The sequence below is a fragment of the Eschrichtius robustus genome, chromosome 15 (assembly GCF_028021215.1).
Source record: "Eschrichtius robustus isolate mEscRob2 chromosome 15, mEscRob2.pri, whole genome shotgun sequence".
NCBI lineage: Eukaryota > Metazoa > Chordata > Mammalia > Artiodactyla > Eschrichtiidae > Eschrichtius > Eschrichtius robustus.
In genome coordinates, this window is record NC_090838.1 from 22,933,907 (window position 1) to 22,948,352 (window position 14,446).

The 14,446-nt window shown below is 38.4% G+C and overlaps 1 protein-coding gene across 2 annotated transcripts in view; it reads left to right on the forward strand.

Annotated features, from left to right (window-relative positions):
• SPDYA (speedy/RINGO cell cycle regulator family member A) overlaps positions 1-14,446 on the forward strand; it is a 32,322-nt gene that overhangs the window by 10,303 nt on the left and 7,573 nt on the right. The window contains exons 4-6 of one of the 2 annotated variants that reach the window (XM_068565045.1): positions 623-794; positions 8,189-8,486; positions 8,561-8,563. In XM_068565045.1, coding sequence (XP_068421146.1) covers positions 623-794; positions 8,189-8,486; positions 8,561-8,563 — 473 coding nt within the window. The remainder of the gene's footprint in view (positions 1-622; positions 795-8,188; positions 8,487-8,560; positions 8,564-14,446) is intronic. The other variant, XM_068565044.1, reaches the window with a different exon arrangement.

The window sequence follows — 14,446 nt, forward strand, 5'->3', positions numbered from 1 at the left end:
TAACTGTTTTAGTATCCTTGTCTGTTACTTCTATCATGTGAGTCAGTTTTGATTGACTGATGATTCTTCTTATCTGTCCGGTTTTCCTGCTTTTATGCATGCCTGATCCCCCCCTCGGGTATTTGAGTGTAGGGAAAGACCGTAAGAATAGAGGGAACAGAGTGACTAACATTCACCCAGGGCTGGAAATAGTGCCTGTTCCCACCAGCCAGACTGAAAAAACTTATAATTCACACTGAGTAATTCAGTACTGAGTAGAGTACTCAGGAACGTCTTGCCTTAGTGGCGAGTAATTAGCCCCAGACTGAACATTGCTCCAGATCCACCTAACAAATCATGAAAGCAAGACTTGAAAGGATCAGACTGTTTCCATATAACTGCATCCCAGAGCAAAGCTCAAGATTGATAGGAATATAAAAGTATCCAGAACTCAACAAGGTAAAATTCACTGTATCTCTATTTTTGATCTACCTTTCTTTAATCATGCATAAGGTTGAACATCTTTTATGTGTTTATAAACGTGTGTGTGTGTGTGTGTGTGTGTGCGTGTGTGTGTGTGTGAGAACTGTCTGTTCCTGTCCTTTACCCATTTCTTTTTTGAGTTGTTGGTCTTCTTTGCTAGGTATCTGGCTAATACAGTTGAAGAAGATGAAGAAGAAGCCAAATACGAAATTTTTCCATGGGCTTTAGGGAAAAACTGGAGAAAATTATTCCCTGATTTCTTAAAGTTAAGGGACAAACTCTGGGATAGAATTGACTATAGGGCTATTGTAAGCCGGAGATGCTGTGAGGAGGTAAGATTTTTACATGAGTTTTATATATATAATCTCTGTCTTCTCTTTATGTAGTTTTCCTTGTCTTGTTTTTTAATGTGCTTCTAATGTTTCACTTTTTTTTTTGTATATGAAGGGTAAACCATTAACCTTGATGATTACCATGAGTACAACTTTTATATTACAATGTTGATGTTTTAATTTTATACCACAATAATTAAAAATTGTCATTTCTGTTTTTCAGAGAAGCCTACTTCTGTAGAAAGTATTTTTATTTTAGAGTGTTTCTCTTCTCTAAAAGATCACCAGTATATTGGGAAAGAATAGCGTGCACATTCCAAAATACGTCATGGTAATAACATTGGAGATGAATAATAATTTCCATTAAATAATTTCTGTTAAAGTATCAAAATTTCAAGTCCCCAAGGTTGAAATGTGAACTACATGGTATAAAATAAGTTTAAAAACTATACCTCTTTTCACATAGCATACATAAAGTTTCCTTGATGCCAGATTCTATTAATATAAAGCAGAAAGACACTAAAAATTAAAAGATTAGTTATTTTATCTAATGTTCTGGTTTTCAGTAAAGAAAGTTAATGTTTCAAACTAAAAAAATTTGGAGTAGAAAATTAAAGGGAAGGCAATGATCACTATGAGGCAGTACTAGTTCAGAGAAGTTTGGTGAATGTGGGCTAGATAATGCTGTAATTAAATGAAGTAATATGGGACTTCCCTGGTGGCGCAGTGGTTAAGAATCCACCTGCCAATGCAGGGGACACAGGTTCAATACCTGGTCCGGGAAGATCCCACACGCTGCGGAGCAACTAAGCCCATGCACCACAACTACTGAGCCTGCGCTCTAAAGCAGGGGTCGCCAACCCCCGGTACCGGTCCACGGCCTGTTAGGAACTGAGCTACACAGCAGGAAGTGAGCAGCGGGTGAGTGAGCGAAGCTTCGTCTGCCGCTCCCCATCGCTCGCATTACCACCTGACCCATCCACCCCCACCAGTGGAAAAATCGTCTTCCATGAAACCAGTGCCTGGTGCCAAAAAGGTTGGGGACCTCTGCTCTAGAGCCCACGAGCCACAACTACCAACCAAGCCCACGCGCTACAACTACTGAAGTCTGCGCGCTCTAGGGCCCGTGTAGCCACAACTACTGAGCCTGCATGCTGCAACTATTGAAGCCTGTGCGCCTAGAGCCCGTGCTCCGCAACAAGAGAAGCCACCGCAATGAGAAGCCCACGCACCGCAACAAAGAGTAGTCCCCGCTCGCTGCAACTAGAGAAAGCCCGCGTGCAGCAACAAAGACCCAATGCAGCCAAAAAAAAAAAAAAAAAAAAGTCATATCTAGTTTAATGACTACAGGCCAAAGGAGCCAATTAATGGATTAGTGTCAGACCTGAGGGAAGACTTCAGAGGTGTGTCACAGAACTCTGCCCAGAATTAACCTTGTTAATTATATTAATGAGATGAAGATATAGCAGTTATGCATATTTGTGGATTAAATTAGGATTGTTGAATGTTGGGGGAGATGCAAGGATTCAGAAATAACTTAGAAGACTGTGCAGCAGGCCAAGTCTTTACAAGATTATATTCAATAGAAAAATATGAAAAGTTGGGTATGTATGACCCACCTCCCCAAATTAATGGATCCTCATTAAGGAATTTAAAGGACTCATTCCAATTACAGGGCATTGAAAAAGTCCTGTCTTGTTATTTTTTGTCACTACCTCCCTAGGTGAGGAGTGGGTAATTTGCGCACCTGTTGCCATCCTTGATGTGATAGCGGGCCTTATTTGAACACTCTGATTTTTTCAAAGTAAATGCTTCAAGCCCTGTAGAACACTCAGCTAAGTACATGGAGGGGGCACTGGAGGCAAGAGGCCAGGATAGGCAATGCTTCCTCATGGCAGGTTGCTTACCCACTCCTAAAATACAACGACTAGCATTTTAACTGCAACAACTTTATTCTGTTGGAGCTGGAATTACCTCAGTTGCTGGCACCAGACAAAGAGACAGAGAATTATGTGGCTTAATGGTGTATGTGTAAAAGACTACAAAGTTTTAGACACCTGGAAAGTCAGTTGTGTAATAGGATTTACAGAAAAGTTTAGTCTCTCAAGGCTTCAGCACTGAGAACTAACAGATCTCTCTCCTAATTCCAGATCTGCATATCCAATTTTTTATTTACATTTCATTATCTAGTAGATACCCCAAACTTAACATGCTGAAAATTGAGTTTTTGATTCCCCCACACAGACCTCCACACTTGCTCCTCCTGCAATCTTCCACATGTTAATAAATGGTGACTTCATCATTCTAGTTGTTCAGGCCAAAAAACTGTCACCCTAGACTTTTTTTTTTCCACATCTATACCTTAAAGAAAAGCCAGCATCTTACCATTTCTCACCACCTCCACCACTAAACCCTACTTTAATTGTCATCTCTTGCCTCAACTATTGTCATAACTTTCCAAATAGTCTCCCTTACAATCTTTCTTCCCTATAGTCTATTCTTCATAGCAGATTTAAAGAGTAAATCTTTTAGAAAATCAAATCATGTCTCCTTTACTCAAAAGCCTCCAGAGGCTTCCCATCTCACATAGAGTAAAAGACACAAAGTGCTTATCCTGGATCTACATGGTCTGCCAACTCTCCTCCTTTATCTCTTTCACTTCATCTCCCATCCTTGTTCATTTCACTGCAACCACTCTGGCCTACTTGCTATTCTTCAAATGCACCAAGGACACTCCCACCTCAGGGTCTTTGCATTTGCCATTCCTATTACCTGGAATGCTTTTCCCCAGAAATTCATATGCTTCACTTCCTCACTTCATTCAGGACTCTGCTTAAATGTCACCTCAGAAAAACTGTTCCTTACCACCCTATACTGAGTAGTAACTCCCTCAATGGAATAAAAATTGAAGAGTCCAGTTGACTTTTGGCAAGGGTACCAAGAAAATTAAGTGGGGAATGAATCGTCTTTTCAACAAATTGTACTGGAACAACTGGATGTCCACGTGCAAAAGAAAGCACTTGGACCCCTACTCCATATTATATATAAAAAGCTAACTCAAAATGGATCAAAGACCTAAATTTAAGAGCTAAAAACTGTAAAAATCTTAAAACATAGGGGTTACACCTTCATGACCTTGGATTAGGTTTCTTAGATATAATACCAGAAGCACAAGCAAGAATAGGAAATACAGATAAAATGTACATCATCAAAATTTTAAACTTTTGTTCTTCAAAGGACACCATTAAGAAAGTGAAGAGACAACCCACAAACTGGAAGAAAAATTTTGCAAATCATCTCTCTTATAAGGCACTTATATCTAAAATATATAAACAGCTCTTACAACTCAGTAAAGAGACAACCCAATTTTTTAAAGGACAAAGGATCTGAATATGTATTTCTTCAAAAAAGATATTCAGATGGGCAAAAAAGCACATGAAAAGATGCTCAACATCATTAGCCATCAGAAAAATGCAAAATCAAAAACACAGAGATATCACTTTACACTCACTAGGATGACTATAATTTTTTTTAAAAAAAGACAATAACAAGTATTGATAAGGATGTGCAGAAATTGGAAACCTTATACACTTCTGGTGGGATTGTAAAATCATGTAGTTGCTTTGGAAAACAGTCTGGCATTTCCTCAAAATGCTAAACAGAGTTACCATATGACCCAGCAATTCCACTCCTAGTTTTATACTCAAAAGAAATGAAAACTATGTCCACACAAAAACTTGTGCATGAATGTTCATAGCAAGCAGCCTTATTCATAATAGTCAATAGTTGTGAAAACAGTCGAAATGTCCAGCAGCTAATTAATGGATCGACAAAGTATCTATACAATGATATATTACTTGACAATTAAAAGGAATAAAGTACTGATACATGTTACAAAGTGGATGAACCCTGAAAACGTTATGCTAAGTGAAAGAAGCCAGTCCCCAAAGGACCACATATTATATGGTTTCATTTATATCAACTGTGAAGAATATATAATCCAAAGTGACAGAAAGTGGTTGCCTGGGGATGAAGGGAGAGAGGAATGCAGTAACAGTGCCTGACTTGTAGTAGGTGCTCAGTAAATATAGCTGACTGACAGAATGAATGGAACTTAAAGCTTCTGATTCTTTTTCATACCTTCTTATCTATGAAGACAAACAACAACAAGGACCTACTGTATAGCACAGGGATTCCCTGGGCTAATTCTTGGGCTTCCCTGGTGGTGCAGCAGTTAAGAATCCGCCTGCCAATGTGGGGGACATGGGTTCGAGCCCTGGTCTGGGAAGATCCCACATGCCGCGGAGCAGCTAAGCCCGTGTGCCGCAACTACTGAGCCTGTGCTCTAGAGCCCATGAGCCACAACTACTGAGCCCACGTGCCACAACTACTGAAGCCCACGTGCCTAGAGCCCATGCTCCACAACGAAGAGAAGCCACCGCAATGAGAAGCCTGTGCACCACAACGAAGAGTAGCCCCCGCTTGCCGCAACTAGAGAAAGCCCATGTGCAGCAACGAAGACCAAACCCTACTTTAATTTAAACCCTACTTTAATTTTTAACTTTGACCTCCACAGCCAAAAATAAATAAATTAAAAAAAAAACAAAAAAGAATTATTTACCGAGCTCACCTAGCACTGACCCTTATCCAGATAGATAAGCTAGATAAAGATAAGATTTTTTTTTTTTTTGGTTGTTCCAACCAGGTACATTTGAATCATGTTGGTGTACAGAAAAAGAAATTACCTAGTAGATTTTATCCTGTTCTCTTAAGTATTCATTTAACAGCTAATTTATGAGTAAGACACTAAGTTCAGTGTTGTGGAGGTTTATTATAAAGAAGTATTACATCCTCCTTGCCCTGAAGTTTGCTTCATTATAGTAGCAAGACATGCTGTTAGAAATTTAGTTTTCTATGCATTTGTTAAGAGTCCAGTACTGGCATACTGTCAACCCATTTTTTAGTCACATATCCTAAAATAAACTCAAGTTACGATAGTAGCTACAAACTGGCTTACAGTAATTATACTATACACTTGCATTGTGCTTTACAAATTTATATTTTCATATAAATTATCTTCTTATCCTTACAAAAATACTTGTGAGGACCAAGGAGGTTGAGATTTACTCAAGATCATATATCAGTTAAGTGGCAGAGCCAGAACTTGACTTCACATCTAATGGCTTCCCAGTGTTCTGTTTTCTCTGACATCTAGCCTCCATCTCTTACGTTGGTTAGTTTAGAAAATGCACTTATATCTATTATGTTATCTCAGGAATGAAATAGCTTAATAGATAAGAGTGTGTGCATGCATTTTTCTAGGTGTGTTAGCATGTGGAGAGACTATGATGCCTAGCTTATTACAGAAAGAACAGTACCAAATCTTCTATATTGTGCCCTTTACTTCATATTTCCCTCTGCTTTTTTCACTAGACTTTGCTATATAGGATTCCTACAAAAATTATATTGCTGAGGGCTCATAATGTTAGTGGCCTCTAATTCTTAAATATTTTCATCTATCATTAAAAAATATTTAATGACTGCATAATATTGTGGAGAAGGCATTTGAAAGAGAGGTGTATGAGAAACTATTCCTGTCCAGAGGGGGCTTTCGGCAGAACAGGTTACATGCATAAAAATATACATCTGAGTGCTAACATTTACATGCTGAGTCCTAATATAGCATTAACAATAAAACAAGAAAATCTGAAAGCTGGAGTTTCTAGAAAGGTGGGACTTATGTTGGGCATTGAAGGAAAAGAAATACTAAGACAAATAAAGGGAAAGGACATTCCAGACATGAGCAATAAAGACAGAAATATTGAGAAAAATAGTAGATAAATATGGAAGGAATAAGAAAATTTGATATTCTACTTCCTCACCTTGGGTATCTCTGCACCTAGTTTTACATTGTCATAGAAATGTGTATATTTAGAGTTAACATCTTTATTTACTTCTACCTTTTAAAAGATATATAACTTTATTACATGTCTTTGGTTGAAAACTGTTTTGAAGGATTTAAGAAGTAGATTATAAAATAAGTCCAATCCTAAAGTACACTTCAAAAATTAGCGTTGCTAGTATTCTTTATGCATTGTTTTGGGGGAGGCACAATAACCCTATTTTCTGAGGGAATCAGCTTTAATCTGGGGGTTTTAAGGTTTTCATTCTTAACAGCAAAAGCCTTCTTTCCAAACAAAATTTTACACACAATCCCCCAAATTGAGGTCCTCCACCTGCTCTGTCTTCCCTTAGCCCCTCCTGTGACCCCTAACGTTGTCTGTGAAACCTAGGGCTCCTCAAACCAGTTTGAAAATCACTCGTCTAGGCAATTAATAAAGCACTGTCTGTCTTTTTTGAATTATAGTTTTGTCTGGATACCTGAATAAATTTTTTTAAAAAGCACTGTCTAGCTCTCAAATTCTACAATTCTCATTTACCTTGGGTCATTGATAACCGCAACTAAACATTTTTGCTTAGAAGTAACATTCTAACATTCTGTTTAGAAGTTTTAGACACCATGAGGTCAGCATGTAGGTACACTTCACTAGCTTGTCTTAAAATGGCTATCATTTGCCAGATGTTTACTATGTGATAAGGATTTTACACATATTTAACCTTCAGGACAATCCTATGAGGCAGATGGTATCCCCAGTTTTCCATATGAAGATACTGAGGCTCAGAAAGGTTAAGTAACTTGCAAAGTATCATACAACTAGGAAGTGGCAGAGCCAGAATAAGAAACTAAGTCTATCCTGACTCTGAAGGCAGTGTGTTCTCTAACCGACCTTAGAGAACAATGCCTGACAGGTAGTGTGGAATCTTAAGTACTTTCTGAATAATCCCTCATCTAATCCTTGCAACAATCCTCTACAATAGACACCATTATTCTCTCCATACCACAGACAAGAGAACAGGAACAGAGAGGTTAAGCACCTTACCTGTGTTTTCATTCACCATATCTCTTGCTGTGATTGCAAACATGTTAAGATTAGCCTAACATACATAGCTGGAAACCTCAATTAAAAATATTGTTTTCAACCCAGTACATTCCAGAGAATTATGTATTGTTTTGGGCTAACTGTATTATCTTTCCCAAACCTATAATATCCAGAATTGAAAAACCTGGAAGGTTGCTTCAGTTCTATTTCCTGTTTGAAATAATTTAAATACTTTATCAATTATTATCTTAAGGATCCAAGCAATGAATCCCTTTATAGGTAATATTGCCTTATCTGGAAATGCTTTTCTTCTAAAAAAAAAACAAAACAACATTGGTGACATTTTTAGATCTAGTTTTACAGGTAGCTTGTTCTTGAGTTATAATTTTTGTTCTCAATTTTACTAAATTTTAAAATCTTATTAAAATTCTAAAAGAAAGCTTTCCACCATAGGTTATGGCCATTGCTCCAACCCATTACATATGGCAACGAGAACGCTCTGTGCATCACAGTGGAGCTGTTAGAAACTACCACAGAGATGAAGTTCAACTGCCCCGGGGACCTAGTGCCACACCGGTAGATTGTTCGCTCTGTGGTAGAAAAGGAAGATACGTTAGACTGGGATTGTCTTCATCATCATCTTCATCCAGTGATACAGTAGAGGTGGTGGAGAAACATTCTCAGGAATCACACAACTCATTCTCAATGGACATAATAGTTGATCCTTCTCAAGCTTATAGCTATTCTCAAGGTATGACTTAGAGATATGTCAGAATTAGATCTATGAATGTTATTAATAAATCCGAGTTATCTATTGACCAGTAGTCAGTCCTTATAGGCAGGAGTACATCATTATTTATATACTACAATATGAGTTAAAGTAGTATTGAAAGTTTTCCCTTTTCAAGTACTACTTTTTGCCTTGGTATTGTTTTGTGGTAGCTTACCTAAGCTAAGAGATTTTTAATGTGACTTTTGTTAAACTGAAACCTAATTCACCATAGATCTCAAGTATTTTAAGAGCCTGAACCATTTTCTTTGAAATGTTTATTTTATTCAAAAGAAGTTTTAAGAAGAGAATAAATTTACTTGTAATCTCACCATGCAGATTTATCAGTAATTAACTATTGGTTTCTTCTACACACTTTTTAAAATTGGGATAAAATTGACATATAACACTGTATTAGTTTTAGGTGTATAACATAATGATTAACACAATAAATTTAGTTAACATCCATCACCACACAGTTACGGTTTTTTTTCTTGTGATGAGAACTTTTAAGATACACTCTCTTAGCAACTCTCAAATGCACAATCTTGTTAACTATAGTCACCATGCTGTAGATTATATCCCCGGTATATCCCCAGAACTTATTTATCTTATTACTGGAAATTTGTACTTTCCACTACCTTCAACTACTACCCCCCCCCTCCCCGCTTCCTCTGGCAACCACCATTTGGTGGTGTATCTATCAGTTCAGGTTTTTAAATTTATTTTTAATTTTTGTTTAATATTTATTTATTTAGGCTGTGTCGGGTCTTAGTTGCAGCGTGCGGGCTCTTCGTTGCGGTGGGCAGGCTTCTCTCTAGTTGTGGTGCACAGGCTCCAGAGCGCGCAGGCTCAGTCATCCCATGGCATGTGGGATTTTAGTTCCCTGACCAGGGATCGAACCCACGTCCCCTGCGTTGGAAGGTGGATTTGTAACCACTGGACCACCAGGGAAGTCCTGAGTTCAGTTTTTTTTAGATTTCACATATAAGTGAGATCACACAGTATTTGCCTTTCTCTGTCTCACTTATTTCACTTAGCACAATGCCCTCAAGGTCCATCCATGTTGTCACAAATGGCAGGATTTCCTTCTTTTTTAAGATATATATATATATAGATAGATAAATAGTCACATTTTCTTTATCCATTCATCCATTGATGGACACTTAAGTTGTTTCCATTTCATGTCTTGACTATTGCAAATAATGTGGCACTGAACATGGGTGTGCAGGTATCTTTTCAAGATAGTGATTTTGTTTCCTTCAGATAATACCCAGAAGTGGAATTGCTAGAACATATGGTAGTTCTATTTTTAACTTTTTGAGGAACCGCCATACTGTTTTACATAGTGGCTGCATCCAACAGTGCACAAGTGTTCCCTTTTCTCCACATCCTCACCAACACTTGTTATTTCTTGTTAACAGCCATTCTAACAGGTGGGAGATGATATCTCATTGTGGTTTTAATTTGTATTTCCCTGCTAATTAGTGATGTTGAACACCTTTTCATGTACCTGTTGGCCACTTGTATGTCTTCTTTGGAAAAATGTCTATTCATTTCCTCTGCCCATTTTTTAATTGGATTTTTATTCTGTTGAGTTGTATGAGTTCTTTATATATTTTGGATATTAACCCCCTTGTCAGATATATGATTTGTGAATATTTTCTCCCATTTGGTAGGTTGCCTTTTCATTTTGTTGATGGTTTCCTATACTGTACAGAAGCTTTTTAGTTTGATGTAGTCCTGTTGTTTATTTTTGCGTTTGTTGCCTTTGCTTTTGGTGTGAAATCCAAAAAACAGTTGCCAAGACCCATGTCAAGGACCTTACCCTCTGTTTCTTCTAGGAGTTTTGTGGTTTCAGGTCTTACATTCAAGTCTTTAATCCATTTTGAATTGATTTTTGTGCATGGTGTAAGATAGTGGTCCAGTTTCATTCTTTCACATGTGGCTGTCCCGTTTTTCCAACCCCATTTATTGAAGAGACTATCTTTTCCCAATATATTTTTGGCTCCTTTGTCATAAATTAACCATATGTGTGGGTTTATCTCTGGGCTGTCCATTCTGTTCCACTGATCTATGTGTCTGTTTTTATGCCAATACCATACTGTTTTCCTTACTATAGCTTTGTAATACTATACACTTTTCTATTTCTATTTTCTATTTAAAAAAATAGAACCATACTGTATCTATGCTTGCTTTTTTTTCACTTATCATAAAGCATTTCCCGATGTCATTATTTAGTCTTTGAAAACCTGATTTTTAGTCATGACATGGTATAAGTACCACAATTTATTTGCATATTTTTTTTGTTGGGATTTAAGTGGTTTTGAATAATGGTATTTTATATTAATTTGAAAATAATCATATGAACTGGAAATACTTTTAGTCAACCACAACCTAATTTTCATTTAAATTATTATTTATAAAGGTTGAGTACTTCTCTGACATTTCTCGATTTGAAACAGAACCAGAATGACATTCTACCAGCAGTGATCCTTTTTATTTCTTATAAAGCCTTTGCCCCAGATTTTCACCCATCTGAAGATGGGACTGGCAGATTTCTTATGGTTCTAATTCTATAATGAGACCCACATTATTTCAGAATTTCACCTATTTATTTTTACCATATTCTTATGAGATTAGCAGTGGCTACTGAAGTTTTACTGAGAAATTAGACTCTTAAGACTCTTGAAGGCAGGGGTCATGCCTATCAATCACTGTTCCATTCCCTGGCCATAGTAATCACTGAACAAATTTGACTGACAGCATAGTCTCTTCCCTTGTAACACCTCCAAGCATAATTTTTATTTGTTCACTCATATTTGAAAGTAAATAGGGTCTATCATAGGCTAAATTATAAGAGCTGCCTTTTAGCATCCCTCCCCTCTCTCCTAGCCCCTTTTGTCTACAGTCTTTGATCCTCATAATAGGTAAGATTTACTAGATATGTAAAATGTTCCATGCAATGTGTTAAGGATTTTACATTCATAACCTCACTTAATATTCACAGCCAACCCCAAGGTAAATACTAGTATCTCCACTTTGTAGATAAGGAAACAGAGGCTTAGAGAGGTTAAAGAATTTGCCCAAGATGATTGAGAGAGTGACACTTGAACCAGGTCTGACTCTACTACAGCCTGAATTCCTATGATGTTCTGCTGCCCCCTTTGATGAAATCCTGCCTTCAGTAGTGAAAATAAGCTGCCACAGAAGTCTTCTAGCAGATTGCTAAGGACTAAAGAATTGGTGAAAGCATTAAGAACAAAGTCCCTGGCCCTGAACCACGATGGCGGAGTAGAAGGATGTGCTCTCACTCCCTCTTGTGAGAACACCAGAATCACAACTAGCTGCTGGACAATCATCGACAGGAAGACACTGGAACTCACCAAAAAAGATACCCCACATCCAAAGACAAAGGAGAAGCCACAATGAGACGGTAGGAGGGGCGAAATCACAGTAAAATCAAATCCCATAACTGCTGGGTGGGTGACTCACAGACTGGAGAACACTTATACCACAGAAGTCCACCCACTGGAGTGAAGGTTCTGAGCCCCACGTCAAGCTTCCCAACCTGCGGGTCTGGCAACGGGAGGAGGAATTCCTAGAGAATCAGACTTTGAAGGCTAGCGGGATTTGATTGCAGGACTTTGACAGGACTGGGGGAAACAGAGACTCCACTCTTGGAGGGCACACACAAAGTAGTGTGTGCATCAGGACCCAGGGGAAGGAGCAGTGACCCCAGGGGAGACTGAACCAGACCTACCTGCTAGTGTTGGAGGGTCTCCTGCAGAGGCAGGGGGTGGCTGTGGCTCACTGTGGGGACAAGGACACTGGCAGCAGAAGTTCTGGGAAGTACTCCCTGGTGTAAGCCCTCCCAGAGGCTGCCATTAGCCCCACCAAAGAGCCCAGGTAGGCTCCAGTGTTGGGTTGCCTCAGGCCAAACAACCAAGAGGGAGGAAACCCAGCCCCACCCATCAGCAGTCAATTGGATTAAAGTTTTACTGAGCTCTGCCCACCAGAGCAACAGTCAGCTCTACCCACCACCAGTCCCTCCCATCAGGAAACTTGCACAAGCCTCTTAGATAGCCTCATCCACCAGAGGGCAGACAGCAGAAGCAAGAAGAACTACAATCCTGCAGCCTGTGGAACAAAAACCACATTCACAGAAAGACAGACAAGATGAAAAGGCAGAGGGCTATGTACCAGATGAAGGAACAAGATAAAACCCCAGAAAAACAACTAAATGAAGTGGAGATAGGCAACCTTCCAGAAAAAGAATTCAGAATAATGATAGTGAAGATGATCCAGGACCTCGGGAAAAGAATGGAGGCAAAGATCGAGAAGATGCAAGGAATGTTTAACAAAGACCTAGAAGAATTAAAGAACAAACAAACAGAGATGAACAATACAATAACTGAAATGAAAACTACACTAGAAGGAATCAGTAGCAGAATAACTGAGGCAGAAGAATGGATAACTGACCTGGAAGACAGAATGGTGGAATTCACTGCTGCAGAACAGAAAAAAAAAAAAAAAGAATGAAAAGAAATGAAGACAGCCTAAGAGACCTCTGCAACAACATTAAACGGAACAACATTCGCATTATAGGGGTCCCAGAAGAAGAGAGAGACAAAGGACCAGAGAAGATATCTGAAAAGATTATAGTCGAAAACTTCCCTAACACGTGAAAGGAAATAGCCACCCAAGTCCAGGAAGCGCAGCGAGTCCCACACAGGATAAACCCAAGGAGGAACACGCCGAGACACACAGTAATCAAATTGACAAAAATTAAATACAAAGAAAAATTATTGAAAGCAGCAAGGGAAAAACGGGAAATAACATACAATGGAACTCCCATAAGGTTAACAGCTGATTTCTCAGCAGAAACTCTACAAGCCAGAAGGGAGTGGCATGATATACTTAGAGTGATGAAAGGGAAGAACCTAAAACCAAGATTACTCTATCCAGCAAGGATTTCATTCAGATTCAGTGGAGAAATCAAAAGCTTTGCAGACAAGCAAAAGGTAAGAGAATTCAGCACCACCAAACCAGCTCTACAACAAATGCTAAAGGAACTTCTCTAGGTGGGAAACACAAGAGAAGAAAAGGACCTACAAAAACAAACCCAAAACAATTAAGAAAATGGTCATAGGAACATACATATCGATAATTACCTTAAACGTGAATGGATTAAATGCCCCAACCAAAAGACATAGACTGGCTGAATGGATACAAAAACAAGACCCATGTATATGCTGTCTAAAAGAGACCCACTTCAGACCTAGGGACACATACAGACTGAAAGTGAGGGGATGGAAAAAGATATTCCATGCAAATGGAAATCAAAAGAAAGCTGGAGTAGCTATACTCATATCAGAGAAAATAGACTTTAAAATAAAGAATGTTACAAGAGACAAGGAAGGACACTACATAATGATCAAGGGATCAATCCAAGAAGAAGATATAAAAATTATAAATATATATGCACCCAACATAGGAGCACCTCAATACATAAGGCAACTGCTAACAGCTATAAAACAGGAAACCGACAGTAACACAATAATAGTGGGGGACTTTAACACCTCACTTACACCAATGGACAGATCATCCAAAATGAAAATAAATAAATAAGGAAACAGAAGCTTTAAATGACACAATGGACCAGATAGATTTAATTGATATTTATAGGACATTCCATCCAAAACCAGCAGATTACACTTTCTTCTCAAGTGCGTATGGAACATTCTCCAGGATAGATCACATCTTGGGTCACAAATCAAGCCTCAGTAAATTTAAGAAAATTGAAATCATATCCAGCATCTTTCCTGACCACAACGCTATGAGATTAGAAATGAATTACAGGGGGAAAAAACGTAAAAAACACAAACACATGGAGGCTAAACAATACATTACTAAATAACCAAGAGATCACTGAAGAAATC